Source organism: Lontra canadensis, unplaced genomic scaffold, assembly GCF_010015895.1.
Source record: "Lontra canadensis isolate GAN:19392208 unplaced genomic scaffold, GSC_riverotter_1.0 scaffold65, whole genome shotgun sequence".
Lineage (NCBI taxonomy): Eukaryota > Metazoa > Chordata > Mammalia > Carnivora > Mustelidae > Lontra > Lontra canadensis.
The window spans coordinates 9,683,481-9,705,730 of record NW_022631059.1 but is presented as its reverse complement, the minus strand read 5'-3'; the positions used below and the strand labels follow the sequence as shown (position 1 = coordinate 9,705,730).

The 22,250-nt window shown below is 48.7% G+C and overlaps 1 protein-coding gene across 6 annotated transcripts in view; it reads right to left on the bottom strand.

Annotated features, from left to right (window-relative positions):
* ATP9A (ATPase phospholipid transporting 9A (putative)) overlaps window positions 1-22,250 on the bottom strand; it is a 126,604-nt gene that overhangs the window by 82,303 nt on the left and 22,051 nt on the right. For 4 of the 6 annotated variants that reach the window (XM_032878959.1, XM_032878960.1, XM_032878962.1 and 1 more), the window contains exons 2-4: window positions 12,192-12,336; window positions 10,461-10,574; window positions 5,769-5,877 (exon numbers count right to left, since the gene is read on the bottom strand). In XM_032878959.1, the coding sequence (XP_032734850.1) occupies window positions 5,769-5,877; window positions 10,461-10,574; window positions 12,192-12,336 (368 nt within the window). Of the gene's footprint in view, window positions 1-3,356; window positions 3,405-5,768; window positions 5,878-10,460; window positions 10,575-12,191; window positions 12,337-14,212; window positions 14,278-22,250 lie in introns of those variants that run through there. The other 2 variants (XM_032878963.1, XM_032878964.1) reach the window with 2 other exon arrangements.

Below are 22,250 nucleotides of genomic sequence, written 5' to 3'. Positions count from 1 at the left end.
AGACAGGAGGATTCTTTCCATCTCACATAGACCCTGGGCCTATGACTTATGGCTCCCAGGGGTGCCCAGATGTCCACAGCGGGGAAGAAACATCAGCAATTGTGTTCATGGTACCTCTGTGTGCACTTTCTTTCAAAGCTAATTACCTCGCTTAGCCCTTGATCACAGGTTAGTCTGAAAATATTCCTGGTAGGAAGGAAGACCCCCGTAATTCCTCCTGGGAACATGCAAATCCAACGGCCCTCACCATCTGTGACAATCAAGGCACATCCCTCTACGCCCAGAATGAAACTTTTGGTTTGGGCCAGACATACAGAACGAGAAACAATCCATTTACGGATTACTCTATCCCTACCCAACCCCAGTCTCTGCAGCAACAAAATGATGTCTCACTGGGTCTGCTGACCCTTCAAGACGCTCTCTTCTTTGGCTTTGGTATCTTCAGGGCCTCTGAACGCCGTTGGAGCAGTCAGGTCTAGAAAACTCCTAAGGACCTAGGAGCCTTCCTCCAGGCTGATCATGTTACAAATGCGGATTTCAAGGAGGAGAGGGGAGGCTTCTTTGTCTGAAAGCATGATCCCTATAGGGTTGCCGACAACTTTGTCGAACAGGCAGCTTGTCCACCTCAGAATAAGGATGCTCGGGGCACCTGACTGGCTCAGTCAGTTAAGCCCCCAGCTCGTGATAGAGGCTCCGGTCACGATCTCGTGGGTCCTGAAACCAACCCCCAGGTTGGGCCCCATGCTCAGCGAGGAGTTGGCTTGAGATTTTCTCTCCTTCTCCCCACTCACTCTTTCCCTCCGTCTCTCTCTAAAATAATTGAATAAATTATTTTTATGGGGCGCCTGGGCGGCACAGTTGTTAACCGACTGCCTCCGGCTCAGGTCATGATTCCAGGGTCCTGGGATCAAGCCCTGCATCGGGCTCTCTGCTCAGCAGGGAGCCTGCTTCCTCCTCTCTCTCTGCCTGCCTCTCTGCCTACTTGTGATCTCTGCCTGTCAAATAAATAAATAAAATCTTTTTTAAAAGTTTTTAATTTAAAAAAAAAAATTAAAAAAAAAAAAACCAGAATGAGGATGCTGGATTAATAAATTCCTTTGGACTCAGAAACATGCTTTAAAATGATCCAAACCTACCAGCCCTCCTGTAGCACACATCTTAAGGCTGAATATGAGTATCACCACTATAGGTAAGATATTCTGTGTGAAAAGTGCTGAGCCCAGCTCCCGGCACATGGTAGGTGCCCAGACCTACAGGCTAAAGATGTGCATTCAGACAGGCCGGGGTTCGAGTCACAGCCCTGTCCCCCACCTAGCGACACCGTCTGAAACACAGCCCCTTCCCTGAGCCTCTCAGTTCAATCTGTAAAAGGCACCTCCACACGGCTATTTAAGAAATTACACGCCAGACCCTGCCCGGTACCTGCTGGCTTACGGTGGGTAATCGTTCACGTTTTTCTACAGTTTTCCAATTTCGACAGAATTTCTCAAATTCCAATGCCATCTCCTCCCTAGCACACCTTGTATACAGATTCCCAGAGCACAGAACGGACTTTGCCACAGTGTCAGCCCTCGTTGGCCTGCACGGTCTTCTCCTCTGTTCTCCCTGGAGGGAGACTCAGGAAACTCGGCCTGAGTGGGAAGAACAAGACAGAGCCCGAACCTGGGGTACATACCCCACACTCCCAGCCATCACACCCGTGGCCTTTGGGAGACTCCTCCCCAGGGCCACTTCATGCCTGTGTGCTCTGGGTCCTAGCACAGGGCCCCAAGCTCAGAAGGGTCCTAGACTGGGCTCTACGTGTGCCTGCTGCCATCTTGAAATTCTTAATTTTTTAACAAGGGCCCCCCATGTTCATTTTGCACCATGTACCACAAACATGCAACCAATCCTGCTCTTTTCCACCCTGTAAGACTTAAGATGAAGGTCACTTCTTCTGAGAAGACCGAGCAGCAACTCTCTGACTCGCTCCCATAACCTCCCACGACCCCTGGCTCATACCCCCATTTATTTATCCACCCCTACCAACGTTTAACGGACCACTGTTACAACACCATCACCACTGGCCTTCTTGAGCCCACACCAAATCCCAGGCACAGTGTTATGCTCTTCTCATCCAAGAGTTATATTTAGAGCAACTCTAAGGTAGGCACTATTACTACCCCAATTTACTGACAGGTTAAGGACCTGCCCATGGAGCTGGGTGCAGGGGGAAGCAGGACACTTGGGTCCAGGCAGGGCACAGGCTCAGAACCATTTTCTTCAACTGCCAGGCAATGTGCTCAGAACCAGGAATACAGTGATCAAGAAAGGGACAGTCTTTATGACAGACGCCCCACTCCTACCCCGGACATATAATTATTAGTTGTATTTTTCAACTATGTATTTAAATGTCTGCACACTTCACCCAGAATCCCCAGCTCCTTGGGTTTATCTCTGTAATACAGAAGCCTACTGTAAACTTCAGACGTGTGATAGTCAAAAAAATTCTCAAGAAAGCAAAGAAAAAGTGGTTTTGACATGACATATTAAAATATTTCAAACACAGGACGCCTCTCCCTCTCCCTCTGCCTGCTGCTCTGCCTACTTGTGCTCTGTCAAATAAATAAAATCATTTTTTAAAAATTTTTAAAAATTTAATAACAAAATAAAATACTTCAAATATTTCCTATTAAACCATGACAATGACATTAAAAATTAATCTAACTGGTGTGTTATTTTAGGTAACAAATTATTTGAATGAAATAAGATGATCTAAATGGAAGTAGCTATTAATCAAAACAAAAAAACTATCATCCATTTTTCCTCACAGTGATGATGCCTTACTTTCAGGATTTTTAGTTGTTTAAAATCCACTTTTTTCTTGAAGTTTGGAATTTTTTTTTCAACGTGATTACCATAATGTCTCTAAAACTCTGGTCAAGTCCCAACAAGACTTGTGACATTGGCCTTCCTAAAACTATATTAACTCTTGCTGAAAAGGCATGTCCTGAATCTAATTTTGACACATCAGACAAACACAAGTTGAGGGACAAGCCACAAAGCAACTTCCCTGAAACTGGCCAGTTCTTTTCAAAGTGTCAACATCGTATCAAAGAAAATCAAAGAGCTATGCCAGGCTAGAGGAAATTAAGGAACAAGGACAATTAAATGCCACTGGGAAAACCCATCCTGATTTCTGTACCTGGGAAAAAAAACGTTGTTAAAAACAGAATATTTTAGATGCTGGGGGCTTGGGGATGGAAAAAGCAAAAAACAAAAACACGGGACACGTTTTCAGGAACAAATGGCAAATTTTGCATAAGGACTGTAGATTGGATTCATAGTAATAATGTACCAATGTTGAATTCCCTGACCTCTCGCTGTGAGCCGGCTGTAGGCCTGGCAGTTGACTTCCCTGTCCCGCACATTTCCCTGATTTTGATCATTGTAGCGTGTTATGTGAGAGAAATGCCCTATGAGGAATTAAGCGTGGAAGTATTTAGGAGTAAAGGGGATAATGCCTGCAACTTAATTCTCCAGGGAGGGAAGAACTATTAAAAAGCAAACATGGAAAAATGTTAACATTTGGAGTCCACCACAGGATTTTTGTAACTTTTTTCCTAGTTAGAAATCACTACCCACCCACCCACCCTTTTTTTAATTTTATCAGCACAAGTCCTGGAAATGATGCAGAATGAAGATAAACATCATGGCATCTAGTGATCAAGGATTCAATATTTTGGTTTCTAAAGGTTTCTGAACTCTAAAAACTGTGTTGGAAAATACATTTGAAGACAGCATGTGATACAAAAGGAACCGGTCCACACTGGGTGGATACATGTATACATGTTTGTTTCATTTCGCATTTAAACTTACTAAATGTGAAAAGCCTCACTCAAGAAAATTAGTAAGTAATTAAACAGGTCAAAAAAGGCTTCTTTCTCTTCCTCTCTCTGAAATCCTCCATTTGGGGCTTCCTACTCTGGCCCTCCCCCACCCCTTGCCTTCAAGTGTATCAAATAACTAAACTCACCTCGATCACTTTCTGAGCTGACAGTTTCTTCAGTGCTTTTTGGGGGGCTTTCAAAACAATCGGGGCCGAGCAGGGGCTGGGTTAATATTCAGAACTCCGCTCGGTTTCCCCTACTGTCGCATTGGCATGACAATGGAAACCATGGACCACAAAAGGAGACCAACAAAGGAAGACAAGTTTTTAATGCTAGAGCCATCTGCCAATTCTCCTTAGGATCTTTCCAAGAACCGAGTGAAGATAAAGCGGGAGCCGAGAAGAGGGTATGCAGGGGAGGGCAGAAAAATCATTCACGGGAAAAGCAATTGCAATATGAAAAGAACCAAAGAAGGTTTGGAGCCTGGATAGATGAATGAATGGAATCCCTCTAAAGAGATCCACCGCACCCTCTCCCCAATGGGGCTTTTGTCGGTTGCCTAGCATTTTAAATGTTATAGTCAGAATATGTTATTAAGGGAGGATTTAATATACACAAACCACAAAAAACACCCTGCAGAGTGGTCTTCTGATTACCCACGTGGAAAGCCCAAGCCACTTGCCTTTGCAAAGATTATGCTGGGCTTTCTTTCTTTACATAGCAAAATGTCCTAAATACAGTAGTTTAGGGATAATAAAGCATTTCTATACCAACTCTATATCCCGCACTTCTCCAAGAGACTTGCGAAATGTTAAGACCACCAACTATGAAAATCTATTTAAATGCACTAAAACGAAAGACGTTCATGCCCTTGGGAAATTTTTTTTTTTTTGAGCCTAAAACATATTCCTCCAACATTGTTCCTAGAAGGGAAATTCTGTGCAAAACCCTGAAACCACGTGTGGATGCCTTTTCTTGGGAAGACTAAAACATGGGAAAGCAGTTCACACTTGACTCAGATACGCCCTCCCTGAAACATCTATCTCATCTTTTTCAGCATTTTGAACAACGTAAAGGTAAGGCACAGGTTTTTGCTGCTCCCAAAACATTACTAAGCTCTGAGTGGGATCAGCCATCTTCTGGAACTTTAGGTAACATGCTCTCATTCCTGAACACATCCTTACAGGTAATCTCCTGTAGAACTTATACTTAAAATAGAAGTCCACATTGGCCGGGTTGCTTTGTGGGTTTTCATGGGGTGTTTGGGTGTTTGTTTTTTTTTAATTCCACCAATTTAAAATGCACACATCTTGCAAGGGATTCAATGATTAAAGGCAATCTAGTCACTTCTCCTTCGGTCTGACTATATACACTCCCCACCTTAATTTTCAGGATTTAATGCCTTTCAAGGAAATCTTCACAGATGCAGTGTTTATATAAATCCGGTGCCTATTTAAAAACTAATGTTGCAAAATTGTAGCATGCATTTTGTAATGTTGAAAGAGTATCTTTTACAGCTTGTAGGACAGACTTTGTAGCCTCCACCTGAATAAGAGGAGCTCCCTCCTTCTCTCCACAGTCCGCACAGGGACAGGCAAAGGGACAGGGTTAGCCAGAAGAGGGTGCCCAATGATCAAAGTTTCAATCCAGCCTGATGATGCACAAGTTAGCCCACAGGCCTGGCTCTGAGAGAGACGGTGGCAGCCCCAGGCACATCCTGGTCTACCTGGTCCCAGCAACTGAGTGACTGCCCCACCACACACTGTCCTGTCTGCACACCCACGGACCCTGGGCCTTGAACTCTGCTCCCTGACTCTCAGCAGCCCATGATGAGAGTTGCAACCCTGCGGCCCAAGGTCAGGCGGCAGGAGGTGGCCCAGGCAGAGCCAGGAGGCTGACCTCTCGCTGTGAGCCGGCTGTAGGCCTGGCAGTTGACTTCCCTGTCCCGCACATAGCATCGGGTCTCCTCTACGGCCTCTCGGATGACGGTGACGGCCAGCACGAAGCCCTGCGGAGAGAGCACAGAAAGGGTGAGCCCTGCTCAAGGCAACCTTCTTCTTCTGGTACTGGGGACGGAAAAGGCCAGAGGCCACACCGGAGGGCAGCGGGGCAGGGCCTTCTAATTACCCCAAATGCACACTCCCCAGCTAGCCCACTTCTCGGACTCCTTCTTGCACACACGCCCTGCGGAAACACGCCCACACACAGACAGACGAGCAGCCCTATGCACCACCACCGCAGGGCTTCTAAGAGGAAAAGGTGGTCCGTCCACAGGCAGCGACAGAGGGATGACGTCTGCTAACAGTCCACGTGCTGGGTGCCCTTCCAACTAGGCTCCACCCCCACAGCAACCCTCTGCTCACGGCCACTGGGATAGAAGAGCCTCGGAAGCACAGAAAGGCTGAGTCATCTTGCCCAAGGACGGGAAGCTCTAAGTGAAATCTGGCCCAGAGTCCTTGCTCCTAACAGTCATGTTGTTTTGCACCCGGAGAAACCTGGAAGACCTACTAGCCAGTCAGATGGGGCACCAGGAGATGGTTAAAAAGAAGGCGATCCATCCCACGCCCTGACCCACCCAGGAGACAAATCAACTTTTCACAACATACAATGTAACACCGTGCATTTACACAACCAGGGACAGCCACCATCCTCTGGGAGGAGTTCCCCATTTCCTTAACTACTGGCTAGACTCCTCTGCACGGAAGGCACCGAGAGGGAGGAAGGGGCCAAAGGGGACTTCAGTCTTCTCTGTATGGTGTTAAATCCTTATAAAGAGAACACATCCAAGTATTAACTGCACAAGTAGCAACAAATAAAAAAAAAAAAACATTGGAAACTGCCCGACCTTTCCGGGGCCAGGTACCCCAACTCATCGAATTTGGGAGGGAATGGCGTAGGAGTCAGCCATAACCAGAATCTATTTCCATCTAGATTTCTCCTCTCGTGTCAATAAAGGCAAGAACATGCATTCATTTTTCTTACAAAACAGCCTTGTCATCTCCTTTTAAAGTCATTTAAAAAAAAAAATACAGAAAGCATCACCACGCTAAAGGTTAGCAGCAGTGACTCTTGGAGCATTTCATTTTCATACTGTTTACTCTGTGAAATATATTAACTTCGATTCAAAGGACTTTAAATCTCTTCTGTAAATCTAGCCAGAGATGTGCGGCTTTGTCGAACTCCTCCAAGGACTCCTTCATCTTTACAATCAAAGGATTACTCCTGTTTCCAATCAGATCGTGCAGTCCTGGCTGCGGCCAGAGCAAAACTGGCACGTTTCAGAATAAAAGCATCACCAGACGGGGGTGGGGGAGAGAAGACCTGTTCTGGGGGAGCGCAGACCCGGGGTGCACAACTCCTCCCCCTCCCAAGCTGCCGGTTTCCTTGTTCTGGGCCAGAACCCAGGTGCTTGCTGTTTGTTTTTTCAAATGTTCCAGTTTCTACTTCTCTCTGCGTGGGCCCAGCTAAACCCCATTGATGGCTGGTGGAACGTGTGTGCTCCCAAAGAGACCGGAGCCTCTAACCAACCCTGCTGCCTCTTGAATTATCGTATCTGCTCTCCCCCGGCCCTACCCCCAAACACACAGTTCCCATCAATCCCAGGGGACAGGCCATCCCTTAGGGTAGAAAACGCCTTCCCTTCACAAAGAGATACAAATGTAGTCCCGAAATAAATTCCAACTCTGCAGCTAAAGAGGCCCCTCACAGCCACAGATAGTCAGAGAGAGGCTTTAACAGGGAGGCCTGGGGTTGTCTGAGCTTGTAAAGGAATCGGAGGCAGTGACAGCCTCTGATGAGAGCCCAGACAAAGCCATTCTGAAGGTGGTAAGCCTCCCTTTGTAAAGTTGTGCGTCAAAATAGATTTACTAAAGCAAAACAAATCTATGAGCTAGAAATCAGAAAAGCAGTTGCCTCTGGTTCAGGAGGGGGCAACTGGAAAGGGGCATTAGGGAACCAGGGTGATGAAAACGTACTCTATTTTGACCGAGGTGCTGTTTCCACGGGTGCTGACAGATTTCAACGCTCACCACATCGCGGACACAGTATCTGTGCATCTAAGATATTAGTATCCCGAAAATGTTATCAAAAGCTAAATCTTGGGGCGGCTGGGTGGCTCAGTCACTTAAGCATCTGCCTTCAGCTCAGGTCATGGTCCCAGGGTCCTGGGATCAAGCCCCACATCAGGCTTCCTGCTCAGTGGGGAGACTGCTTCCCCCTCTACCCCCTCCTCATGCTGTCTCTTATGTACGCTCTCTCTCTCTCTCAAATAAATAAATAAAATCTTTTTTTAAAAAAAGGATTTTCTGAAATATTTAAAAAAAAAAAAACAAACCCTAGGGGAAATCAGGTGTAGTCACCTAGAAATAGATACCATCTACTTTGTCTTTGACCCCAAACCTCCTTCTCTGCAGCCCCTGGGAAGAGGAAAAACTGCCCTCAGTCCTGGCCTTCACGAGAAAAGCTGGCTGTAAAACGAGGCACAGATGCAGAAGCAGGAAGCTCAGGGCCACCAGCGGCTGCTGCTCACCTGCCTGGTTTCCACCTGCGGCCACAGTTGAGGGAATCAGGTGCATCAGCGGGGAGATGGCAGCAGTGGCAGGGGCCACAGTGACCGCGTGCACCGAAGGTCAGATTTCTCCAGGAAACTCTAGGCATCACTTCAGCAAGGAAACAGAGGCAGGGGCTGGGGCCAGGCCCTCTAATTTAGGTGGGGGGGACTCTCTAGGCCATCGCAACCCCATCACTTGCTCCACCAGCCCCCCTGGACTGGAAAGGAGGGAGATTTTCACCGGGAATGTTTTTACGTTTCATGCACCAAGTGAATGCATTACCTTTCAAATAACTGCACTTCAAAAAGGGAACCATGAAAGGCAATGTGACAAGTTATATTTTATGCACATTAGAGATAAATTTTTTAAAAATAAGCAACTCAGGGTTTGAGTCTGTATAGCTATGTAGTAAACAGTGAAACAAAAAAAAATAAAATAAAATTGGAGCATTTCATATAAAACTCTACAGTTTCTGACTCTGGGGTCTGGCAACTCCAGGCCTACGTCCACACCTACGGGAACAGAGCAGTACATTCTGTATTGGATGGGACAGGAGCTCCCTCGCTCCCCCTTGCTGGACGGTGTCAGCCCAGCCCCTGAGTCTGCAGCCGGCCACTCCCTGGGTAAGGACACAGCGCACAGACCGGGATGCTTGTCATGCGAGGGAAGGATGCAAACAGAAGTTGGCTCCCGCTGCCAGAGTCCTGGCTCACCTACAAACGAGAGCAGGACAGAAGAGTCCGCACATCCCCAGAGGACCTTTCCTGTCCGCGTGGGGAAAAGGACTCCCCTCTCCTTTCGCAGGTCCGGAGCTGCTGGCCGGACTTGTCCACCAACGCGACACAGTGTGGACACCCACGCACTCAGGGATCCCTTAGCAAGTGGCCCCCCTACACGGTAAGTGCCCGGCCACCAAATCCTCATCATCTCCCACCTGCCACTGAAGCAAAAAAAAAAAAGTCTGTTCTTATTTCTTGAAGGAAGGCTTAAATCTTTTCTACTTTAACAGTCTTCTCCCAATTAAAACTTAAACAATATTTGCAAACAGAGAATCCGAGTTCTCCCCCAAGTCCCACCTAACTCAGTGAGAAATAAACAGCCTCTATTTGAAGAAGAGCTGTCAGTTCCACCCTCTCCCCCCCCCCAGTCACGCTGGGCTTCCTTCTGTTCTTCCAGGGCTCTGAGCACATGCCTGCCGCAGGGCCTTTGCACCACTGGTCCCTGTAGTTGGAATACTCCTGCCCTCCTACCCCTCCACCCATCCCTCTCTCAAGAGGCTTTCCAAGGCCACACCAGCTAAGGCCGGCCCCCCACACCTCCTTCCCCCACCTTCATCCATTCAACAAATATTAAACGTGCCTGGGATTGCCCATCTAGCCTGTGACCTCATTCTATAACCTCTGTGGCACTTCCTACAATTCAGAATCATTTCATTCATCTGTTTACAGTCTATCCCCTCTGAAAACCAGCTCCATGAGGGCAGGAGTTTTTATCGGTTTCATTCGGCGCAGCGTCCCCAGCACCCAGCACAGTGCCTGGCACACAGCTGGTGCTCAATAACCACTTGCCAAAAGGAGGGAAGGGAGGGAATGGAGGGGCATTCTGGCCAGTTCCATCTGACTTCATACACAAAGCACAGAACCCGGGACTTTTCAAACCGTCACGCCAACAGACTCTACATAAACAGAAAATGCGATCTCAGAAAACCGTTTCAATAGTATAACCCACAAAGACAGAAACTTCGTCTTTCTTGCTTGCCACTGTGTGCCCAGAGTCTAGAAGGGGGTGAAAGGCACAATAAGTACGCAATACGCAGTAGCTAAAGAAATGAATGACTGAGCAACCGACGGACGGAATGAATCAAGAACGCAGGCTTCACCACACTCTGCTCCTGGGGGTGCCTGAATGGGGGCGTCCACGTGGGGCTGGAGGGAGTCTCCTCTCTTAAAGGGCCTGTTTCAGATGCCCGGGGAACAGAGGCAAAGAAGTGTCTGTTCCCAAAGCCCGGAGGTCACTGAACAAACCAGGCCGACCTACTTACCAGGGGGACCCAGTACGTGTAGAGGGCACCGAGTCTCATCTCAGGGACAAACTGAGAGCAGGCCAGAAGTAAGAAATAGAGGTTGAAGAAGTATTTGAACTGGTTAAACAGCACCTGGAAAGAGGAGAAAGGAGAGAGGGAAGACCGTCAAGCCTTGTCCGGTGGGGTCAGGGGAGGTTTCGCAGGAGGGGAGCTGCCGTGGAAAGCATTCCTACCCAAGAATGCAACGTTCATGGTACCTTCCGTGGAAACCTGAAACACTCCTACAGATTGCTCAGGAAAATACACACGGGCAATAAAAATATCCTTAATCAAAGTAAAAATATACATAATGATACACACGGAAATGATAAATTTCAGGAAGTGTGGGTACCCTGGGAGCTGTGAGGGAAGGCTTCAACTTTATCTGTTATGACTTATTTCTTATGGAATGTGGAGTACAGGTGGGCCCCTCAAAACATGAAGAGGAGGTTTCAGTGGAAAATACCTCTACTCTAAGATTGATCAAGAAAATGAGGTAAGGGGTGCCTGGGTGGCTCAGTGGGTTAAAACCTCTGCCTTCGGCTCAGGTCATGATCCCAGGGTCCTGGGATCGAGCCCCACATCGGGCTCTCTGCTGGGCGGGGAGCCTGTTTCCTCCTCTCTCTCTGCCTGCCTCTCTGCCTACTTGTGATCTCTGTCAAATAAATAAATAAAATCTTTAAAAAAAAAAAAAAAGGAAAGAAAAGAAAATGAGGTAAATCATCATTTCCACAATATGATCTCAACACCATACAGTAAATATAGCAGAATCCCATTCCGTGTGGAGGTGGGTCCCAGCAGAGCCCGGCTGAGCCCACGCACCCTGGGTGTGGGACTGGCGCTGCGGGACTTATCTGGGGCTCTGGGCAGACATGATGCGTCTCTCTGGGGTGAAGGCAACTAGCAGCCATTTTCTGGCTGCCTCACTCCTGCTCAGTCATGGACACGTGGTTGGCCTCGTAGTCCAGAGAGCGCAGCTACAACTCGGAAGACAGTGGTCCCGACTACACCAGAATGTCCATCAATGAGAAATAAACTCTTTCCTGATTTAAGATACTGAGATTTGGGGGGGAGTTGAAGGTAGCAATCGGTGTAGTCGGAGTCACCCTAAAACAACATTCCAACTGACCTTAAGCGACAGCATTACACATTCGTGTTTCTGGACGCTCTCTCAATATATCAAAGAGTCATTATTTTTTTTTCCTTCCAGCACTGGAACTGATTGCTGTTGCTGCTTCTAAAGTCAGCTGGTGTGTGTTTGGAGGCTCTGCTGGATATAAATAGGTATGCAATTTAAGTATGGGGCGCGGGGGTGGGGGGGGGGAGGGAGGTTTGTAGAGTACACATCCGCGGATTGGTCTAAGTTAATGTGGAAATGCGGTGACTTCAGTGCATAAAATACCAAGCAAAACAGAAACATTCATTAGCAAAAATATCCACAGACACTCTCCTTGGATGGCAGGAATGAAACTTACCTCTTAAAAATTTTCTCTATATATCTATCTCCTGACGTTCCTAGGGTGAATGTGCATTTCATGATGGGGGGTGGGGCGTGGAATTTAGGGACTGATGGGTTTTGGGTTTTTATGGGTTTTATGGTTTGGGGTTTTTGGAAGATGAATGGCCAGCGGCTAAGGCAGTCTAGAAAACACACAGGCTGTTCTGCCACAGGGACCTGGGTCTCCTAAAAATGGCCCCTGCCGTACGTACCCCAGGAAGAAAGGTGAAGAAGTTGTACTTCTGGTTGTTGATGACATTTCGAGGGTACCTCTGGTCCCTCTTCTCGGGATGCCCCAACCACACTGTGCGGGGCCTGGGCTCCCCTCCACCACAGCATCTCAGCCACTCGCAGCACCTGTGGGAAAGACAGCGTCACACTGTCAAGGCCACGTCCACACCTGCCCGCTCTTCTCCATATTCTCTCGAGCATCTGCACTGAGTCAGGACAACAGCTGTCTGAGAAGGGAAAACAGAGCCCAGGTTCTAAAAAGCTATGATCCAGATAAAGGCTGGTTTGCGCCCAAGCACAAATTACTTAATTCAAAATGTAAGATCCGTTTTCAAAATGAGATTTAGGTTAAAAAAGTAAAGATACAGCAACACATTAGCACTATTACTTTCACATTTTGCTGATGACAGAGGAAACCTCGAAACAGTTAAATAAGGCACCCAAGGAGGACTGAATTCAGATTTCTACCTCAATTTGTGTCTCCCTAATGGCAATTCTCATTACCCAAAAGAAAGTCTGTTTGCTTTGAAAAAATAAAATAAAAAATAAAGCACCCAAGTTTGCCAGGAGGTGAGAAACAGGGGAGTCTGGCCTTGAACCCCCTCCATCTCATTTGAAAACCTAGTATCTTTCCAGCACCCCATGCTGTCAAGGTTGCTGGTTCCACCAAAATAACCAGGTAAAGGGGGGGGGAAGAATCTCCTCTCCATTCCCAGATCTCCTTTCTGCAGCACTCCAGAGGAGCCAGCCAGGAAGACAATGGCTCAGGGCCTGGCGTCCTCTGGAGCCGGGCCAGATGCCAGCTGCCAGCCCACTGACCACCCCGCCCCCACTCCCCCAGCTGTCTGGACTGTCCTGCGAGGTCAGCTCATGCGTGCACCTGCTCCCGGGTGGCCCGCACCAGGCAGAGCAATGCGGGCAGCTCCAGTGGAACAAAGACACTCTGAAAACACCCCCCAAAAAAGGCAGCTCATCCTTCCGGAAAGCCCATACTCAAAGCATTTCAAGAATCACAAGCCCTCGTAAGCACTGCGATGGAAACACCCCATGCCGAATTGTTGGCCTCTGAACCCCCCCACACACAGGCCAGGAGGGAGAAACCCCAATCCTCCCAGCCCCAAGCAGATAGGGAGATTATGACTTACATAAACACTGGTCAGCCCACCCTTCTCCCCTCTGCCTATGGACCAGGCAGGTCCTGGTGGGGTGCTGGGGTACAGATCTGGCAAACACGGTCCCTGGGCATCAGCAAGCTGCCTGCCCAGGTGCTCAGAACTTCCATGATGAAACACAATGCTCTTTCTTAAAAAGAGCATCTTCGTTCCAGTAAACTGGTGCTCGGGTAGAGTATACATGGCAAGGACAGGTTTCACTTCTAGTAACTCATCTGTGCTGGCTCTGTTCTAAGTTGTCCAAAGGCCAGGGACAGAAGCCTCGAGGAATCCAATTGGTACCCGTGGATGGGAAGCATCCATGCGGGCCATCAGGTGACACAGGCTAAGTGCTGAATGAGCAAAGGAAGCAGGAAGGAGGGAGGGGGGACTCACGGGACAGGGAGCACCACTCTTATTTGGGGAAGCCATCCTGCTGGTAAACCAGGATCTCCCCATCCAGAGCTGAAGAACGGATTTCAGAAAACCAAGCATCAGGTCCGCTGTTTGTCGGCGTTTTGTCTCTGTCATTTTAGCAGGCTCTGCACGGCTATCAGGTTGAGCCATTCATTACTTAACCTGCAGATCTGCCAGGAGCCCAAAGTAGGTGGACCGTCAACTGCAGCCGGCACTGTGGCAGCAAAAGACTGGGAACAAACCTAACTGACTCATGGTGGGGGTTGCTGGTAAAAGGAACATGGAACAGCCACCGTAGTCTTAGCAGAGTCAAGGAGAGAGCGAGCTGTATGCACTAAATGGCCCATTTTGCAAGGTAAGCTAAAGTGAAAAGCAAGAGGCTAAAAGACGTTTCCAGAATGCCATTCTTTGCATGAACGCAAGGGGATACGCACCCAGACATGCTTCAAGTGCAGGAAATCTCCAGCACTGGTCCGCCCTGGGAAGGAGGAAGCAAGGAGAACTTTGTGCTAGGTATTCTTTAGTTACAATGTTTCATATCACCCAGGGACTCAATGCGGCTCCACTCCTCAGAGTAAGCATTATGAACTATCTATTTGGTACGAAGTACTACTCCGGGTCCTGTGGGGACCGAATATTGGAACAGGATCCTTGCCTTCTCCTTCCTCGCAATCCCACTGCAAAACAGGGTAAGTGTTCAGCACAGGATAAAATAAAAACCTCGTGTCACTCGAGCCCAGAATAACTGGCCACAAGGCCATCTCATTTAGCCGATCTGAGGGTCACCGCATTTACTCTCTCCTTGCACCAGCCACGCTGTATACCCCGCACGCTTCCCATATACGATCAATCCGACTCTCAGGTCAACAGTGTTTATTGAACACCAACAACAAAAATAACGTAAGACAAGCAATCACTGCCTCTTTTTTGTCACCTGTTCATTCACCAGCTAGGTCTCATGTGCTCGGTGTGCCGGGCCCACCCCCGGCACTTGGGCATTCAGGTGTGAACACAACAGACAGGTCCTCCCCCCTCTGCAGCTTATACTCTAGTGCAGGGAGACAGACCGTAAACAACCACCCAAAATAAAATAAGGCCTGGGCAAAAGAGGGCGTGGGGGAGGGGTGTGGCTCGGGAAGACTGGGTGGTCAGGGAGGCTGGTGTGACAGCTGGGTGGAGGGACGGGTAGCCACAACCATGCAAGGAAGCAGTCTGGGCACAGTGGAAGGGAGCCCCAAGGGCAGAGATCCAGAGGTGGGAACAAGCCTGGTTACACACCTGCCAAGAAAGACTGATGTTTACCAACCACAGGGGAAAGGGGGAAGGAAAGTGGAAGGAGGAGGAGAGGCCAGAAGACACTGGACCTTGTCTCTGGGGCCGGGAGTCCGGGGTCACTGAAGGGTTACCAGCAGGAGGTGGCGTGATCTGATTGACATTTTTAAAAGTCCCATCTGTGGCTGAGCAGGGAAGACGCGGCAGTGGGTTAAGAGTACAAACAGAGGGGTGTCTGGGTGGCTCAGTGGCTTAAGCCTCTGCCTTCGGCTCAGGTCATGATCTCAGGGTCCTGGGATCAAGCCCCGAATCGGGCTCTCCGCTCAGCAAGGAGCCTGCTTCCCCCCTCTCTCTGCCTCCCTCTCTGCCTGCTTGTGATCTCTCTCTGTCAAATAAATAAATAAAATCTTTTTTTTTAAGTTTTCTTTAAAAAATAAAAAGAGTAAAAACAGATCAAGAGGTGTGAGTTTCCTTTCTGGGTAAATGGGCATGCTCGAATATCGATGGTGGCGACGGTTACACAACTGTACGAATGTATTCAGAATGGTCAATCATACACTTCAGAGAGGCAAATGGCAGGGCATGGGAACTGTGTCTTAATAAACCTTACATTAACCAAAAAAAGTGGAAACAGGGGGGTCATTCAGGAAGCTACTGTCATCAGCAAGGCAGGCAGAGATGGCGGTCCAGAGGAGTGGGGACAGCAGGTCCAGATTTCCAAAATGTTACAGACGTAGAAACGCACTGTCTTTAACCAAACATTAAAAAAAAAAAAAAAAAAAAAAGGCACTGGGGCGCTGGGTGGCTCAGTCAGTTGAGCATCTGACTCTTGATTTCGGCTCTGGTCATGGTTTCAGCTATAGGATCGAACCCCGCGTCAGGCTCCACGCTAGGCAGGATCTGTTTGGGATTCTGTCTCTCCCTCTCCTTTTGCCCCCCACCCCCAACTCACCCATGCTCTGTCTCTAAAATGAGTCAATATATAAAATCTGTTAAAAAATAATTAAAAAAAAAAGAAATGCATTATTTCATTTAACACTCACGATAATCCCGCATGGTATATATGAGCATCGCCCCCATTTTCACAGTGGAGAAACTGAGTCCGAGAGGACTCCGTGATTTGCCAACATCTGTTTGTTCCATGCTGAGTGGGGGAAGCTGGCCTTAAGCCCAGGCCTGTGGGACCCAGATCCTGAGCTGAGAGCCTGAGAGCACCGTGCATTGCCATGAACGGCCTCATCAGCACAATTACTTTCCAGCCTTATTTTTTTCTCCCCAGGCTCTCAACATCTCATAGTGTCAGAGGGATCTTTAGGGGCCCTGAGAGCAGTGGCCGTCATCCTGCTCACGGTTCTCCCACAGGCTCCTCCTCCTGCCGGTTATGAACCCCTTGCCTCTCAGCTCCAGGGCCCGCTTCCCTGCCCGCTCTGGGAAAACGGACAGAGCTCCCTTCTGCGCTCCTCCATGGCCAGCACAATGCTACGCTTTCTCAGTAGAGGACACTGGGGGGACACCACTGGAGGAGAGGGTCTCCTGGGCTTTCCAGGGAGAGACACCCTGTGGATCAGTGGCCTGAGTGGAAGGCCTCCCAATGGAGCTCTGCCCCGCCACCCACCCAGGATGTGCAGTCAGTCCCTTGGAGGCCTCCAAGCCCCACTGCAGAGACTCTCCCGGGGCTCTTGCAACACGAACATCCTGCTTCCTCTGCCACCAGCACCCTGATCCCTCATGTCCATGCTTGTCTCCTGAGGTCCTCCTGTCACTGTAGCCCCCGGTGTCCCAATCCCACTGCACACCCGATGTGTCAACCACCGGCTGGGCCCGTCGCCCCACCTGCACCGCCAGATCACTTTCTGCTTGCCCCGTGCCCGCAGACCAACTCTCACCCTGCCTTCCAACAGCCTGATCTTTTTATTTTAAGGATTTCATTTATTTATTTGAGAGACAGCACAAGTAAGCAGAGTGGCAGGCAGAGGGAAAGGGAGAAGCAGGCTCCCCGCTGACCAGGGAGCCTGATGCAGGGCTCGATCATGGACCCCAAGATCATGACCTGAGCCGAAGGCAGACACTTCACCAACTGAGCCACCCAGGCACCCCGGGCAGCCTGAATTAACACCATCTCCAACCACATCTGTACCCCCCGCCCCGCCTTGGAGAAAGGCCACCTCCCAAGTGCATCCTTCCTTGGGTCCACTCCCTCAGCTTCAACTACCCCAGTGTCCTCCTCTATCCTATAATTACCCTTTATCCTCAGTAATTTACTAAGTCACCTCCCTCCATCTCCCCACCTGGGCTAGCCGGGCCAACCCCATCTCCGAGCCCCCGGTGCGGGGAGCACAAGGATCCAGGCATACCCATGGTGATGAGGCTGCAATTATCACCAGAAACACTAAGAAAGAACGTGCCCTTCCCGGTGAGGTGGCAGAGGCAGCAAACACGTGAGGGGCTGCAGGTGGCCCCTTTGTTCTTGTCTGGGGAAGAGTCCGCCTGATAACGGGCGTCACCAGGAAGAAGGCAAAGGTTCCCGACGCTTAGGGAAGGGTGCGCGGTCTGCCCGTCGGTCCATTCCCTGGGCTTTTCAGTCTTAGAAATCAATTCATTGGTTTTTACTTTTGCTCAAGCCAATATTAGTTGGGTCTGTGCTAAGCGCTGCCCCAAACCTCCTGTCTGATATTCCTGTCTGCCACCCGGCTGCTCTGTCCTTAAAGACACAACCCTATTGGTTTTGAGTGTCTGTGATTCTAAGCTTCTGAAGAGTGCGGCCAACACCTTCGAGCCCGCACTCCTCCATCCTGACCCCTCGGCTCCGGCTTCATTAGAGCGGTGCTGCCCAACATGGTGGCTTCCATTCCATGGGGCTCTTTATGTTTAAATTAATTAAAGTAGAAGAATTCCGCCCCCTGTTCCCAAGCGCCACGTTCAGAGTGCTCCACAGCCCCTTTGGCCTGAAGATCCAGAACATTCCAGCACGACAGAAAGCTGAGCTGGACGGCACTGCTTCAGGGCATCCCTTTCAAGACCGCTCCTTCCACCTCGTTCTTTATCTGACACCAGCACCAGAGGACACACACGCGAGCATCAGTAAGCGGCCCTCACCACTGACCGCACTCAGGCTCAGGATCTGCACATGCGCACAGTATTTCCTCCTGCATCCAACTGCCTCTACCTTCCAACTTCATGGTACTGGCCTACTTGCCTCTAACTGTGGGTTCTCACCTAGGTCACTTCCGGTCCCCTCCCTGCCCAGGAGTACCTGGCAACATCTGGAGACCTGTCCGGTTGTCACACGCAGGACAGCCCCCCAACAAAGAATGTCCAACCCCAAGTGCCAGCAGTGCCTGGGGTCGGGAACTCCTGCCCTAGATTTTATTTACATAAATTTTAAAGGGTCACTTTATGCTACTATCATAAATGGAAGTATCACCGCCATCAACACAAGGTAAATATTCCAACCAGCACAATGGAAAGCAAACAGTGTTACCAGTTTCAGGCCAGAGTCAGTGGCTCTGAGCACTGAGCACCAGCACGGCTCTTGCTCCTTCTTCTGTTTCTACGGCTGAGAGGACAGCGAGGGTCGGCTACTAAAAAGTTCCCCCTGACAGCGTTAGAAACATGGAGGGGGAGTTGAAAAACAAGTGAAGTACCTTACTGCATGTCTCGATGTGATTTAGTTTCTGCCCATGAATTACTTGGGACGTTATCAGGGCTGCACCTCGAGCCCTCGCCTGCCTGCGTTTGGGGAACTACTGTCCCACTGCAGAAGCTTTGGGCTGGCAAATTTATGAGCAACCAAGACCCCCCCACACCCCAAACAGAAAAGGGGGCAGCCAGGCTCCTTCTCAACATCTGACTGACCCCTGCAACTCCCTCTACCACCACACCCAGTCTGTCTAGGGTATAGACTTCCATCCCCTCAAGGCCTGAGAGGGGCAGCTGCCCAGGGCTGTGTCGTGGCAACTGTCACCCTAGTGTCATCTTTTAAAGATTTTACTTATTTATTTGACAGAGAGATAGAGACAGCAAGAGAGGGAACACAAGCAAGGGGAGTGGGAGAGAGAGAAGCAGGCTCCCCACTGACCAGGGAGCCCGATGCAGGGCTCGATCCCAGGACCCTGAGGTCATGACCTGAGCCAAAGGGAGACGCTTTACCGACTGAGCCACCCAGGCACCCCTACTGCTATTGTTTCTTAACACCAAACCAAGCTGTCTGCCACCTGTCATCAAAGTCACTCCCACCTTCTAGATGGGCCAGGGAGATGGGCTACAAGACAGAATGAGAAATTAGGAGCACCTGGGTGGTTCAGTCAGTGAAGCGTCTGCCTGGGGCTCAGGTTATGATCTCAAGATCCTGGGATCGAGCCCTGCCTTGGGTTCCCTGCTCAGTGGGGACTCTGCTTCTCCTTCTCCCTCTGTCCCATCCCCCCCACTCCTGCTCACTCGCTCTCTCTCCAATAAATAAATAAAATGTTCTAAAAATGAGAAATTCATGGAGAAACTAAAGAAGAAATAACAGACAAGAGCCACAGTATTGAAACAGCAGGGCCATAATGGGTCCAGTAGGAACACCCGCTCCTAAGTCAGAGGGACCGTGTGCCATGCCCAGCCGCTCTACACGGGCTCCGTGGCTTTGTGCTCCTCATCTTTTGTGATCCCACTTTTTCTGTCTAAAAAATGACAGTAAGACCTGCCTTGCTAAATCACTATGAGGATAAAGGAATTTATATAGGAAAGGCGTATGACAATATGTAGCACATGACAGGCAGGAAATTAATAGTACCTATATTTAAGGGTTTTTTTTTTCCAGATAAGAAAAGAAAACATAAAACAATGTTCTTACCTATTGATAACAAGAGCCATTCAATGAGGTTAAGATGTAAGGCCGGGAATAATTTAGTTTACACTGCTTCTAGCTTAGACTACTTAAACAAAGGAAAATCAAAGTAAATTTTCTTATGATTTGACTCTAAAACAAACAAAGGTTTTCACGATGGGCAGCCTGTTGGCCAGATGTGCAGTGGTTTCACACAATCTGGCTGAAAGGCAAGGGAAAGTAAATATTACAGGGGGAAGCGCCGAGGGAACAATATTTCTGGAAAAGGTAACTACTGTCATAAGGCGCTGAGGAAATGATCACCTTGCTCTGGGTGTAACCACCATCAGCCCAGCCATCCGTAAATACTTGCTGAATTGCCCTCACTGTGTGCTGAACTTTCCAGAAGCCAGAGTCCAGGAAGCTATCATCTCTCTGCTGATACTGGGAAGATCCAGGAAGAATTTAAAGAAAAATTAAAAGCAATATGAAAAAAAAAGTCTACGCAGTGGTTCTCAATGGAAGGGGCAGGCTGGCTGTGGGGGGGATTTGCCCCCTGCCCTGGGGACACTTGGCAGGGTCTAGAGAGAGATTTGGTTGTCACAACTACAGGGGCAGGGAGGGACTCCTGGCATCTCGCAGGTAGAGGCCACACGTCCTGTAACGCCCACGGCAGCCCCACACGGAGGATTACCCAGCCCCACATGTCAACAGTCCTGAGTTTGAGAACCCCAGTCTCGAGCAGCACTGTTGGATATCTTCCTGCAGTGACAGAAATGCTCTCCATCCACGTGGTTTCACACGGCAGCCACAGCCACGTGTGGCTGTTGAGCACTCAAAATGTGAAATTTAAATGTTGTTCCATTAATTAATGAAAATAGCTACACAGACCTAGCATGTACCATATGGGACAGCAGGTCTAGAAGGATGGAACTCAAGTTGTTAATAATCCTAGATGCCTGGGGAGGGGTGCCAGAAGGCATGGAAAAGAAGGTATGAGGGACAATTCTGCTCTGTGTTCTAAGAACATCTAGAAGGCTGATTTTTTTTTTTTTTAACTAAGGGAATATAAAATCTCGAGTCAGGGGCACCTGGCTGGCTCAGTTGGTAAAGCATGTGACTCCTGATCTCAGGGTTGTAAGTAACTCTGCACTCACCACGTGGTGGGTATAGAGATTACTTTAAAAAAATAAATAAGTAAAATAAAATCTTTAAAAATTAAAAATAAAAATAAAATCTAAAGTCAGAAAGCATGCAAAAAAGGGAGCTAGTTCACTGAAGTCTGAACATTATCTCTGGTCACAGCAACACTACCTATTGGTGGAAAAACTGGGCCATATCAAAGAAAAAAGCCAAGTCAATGTGGAACTTTCTCTTTAAATAGAAACAGGTCCTCTGATCTAGCAAGTCTACCTGGAGGGATGGACTGTGTATGAATTCTGGTATGGGTGAGCAACAGGAAAGGTACAAGGATGCTCCCAGCAGCAAGAAAGCAAAACCCCGGGGCACCTGGGTGGCTCTGTTAGTGAAGCAGCTGCTTTGGCTCAGGTCATGATCCCAGGGTCCTGGGATCAAGTACCATGTCGGGCTCCCCGCTCAGAGGGGAGCCTGCTTCTCCTTCTCACTCTGCCTGCTGCTCTCCCTGCTTGTGTTCTCTCTCTCTCTCTCTCTCTGGCAAATGAATAAATAAAATCTTTAAAAAAAAAAAAAGAAAGAAAGAGAGAGAGAGAGAGAGAAAGAAAGAAAGAAAAGAAAAGAAAAGAAAAGAAAAGAAAAGAAAAGAAAAAGAAAGCAAAACCCTGGAAATGACCAAATGACCATCAGAGAGGAACCCCCCCTCACAGTACACCTGCACCATTTTTTTTTAAGATTTTATTTATTTATTTGAGAGAGACAGAGAGAGGATGAACAGAGAGAGGGGTAGAGGGAGAGGGAGAAGCAGACTCCCCACTGCGCAGGGAACCTGATGCGGGGGCTCGATCCCAGCACCCTAAGATCATGACCTGAGCCCTAGGCAGATACTTAACAGACTGAGCCACCCAGGCGCCCTGGACTTGCACTAATTAAGAGAATAAGGCAGATGCACACACTGACAGGGCAAGACCCAAGTGATGAAGGGAGAGGGGAAAAATAAAGTAAAAGATATGCAATTTATTATGCTATATATTTTTTTAAGATTTTATTTATTTATTTGACAGAGAGTGATATCACAAGTAGGCAGAGAGGCAGGCAGAGAGAGAGAGGAGGAAGCAGGCTCCCCACCGAGCAGAGAGCCCGATGTGGGGCTCGATCCCAGGACCCTGGGATCATGACCTGAGCCGAAGGCAGAGGCTTTAACCCACTGAGCCACCCAGGCGCCCCTATGCTATATTTTAATAAAAATAGCATAT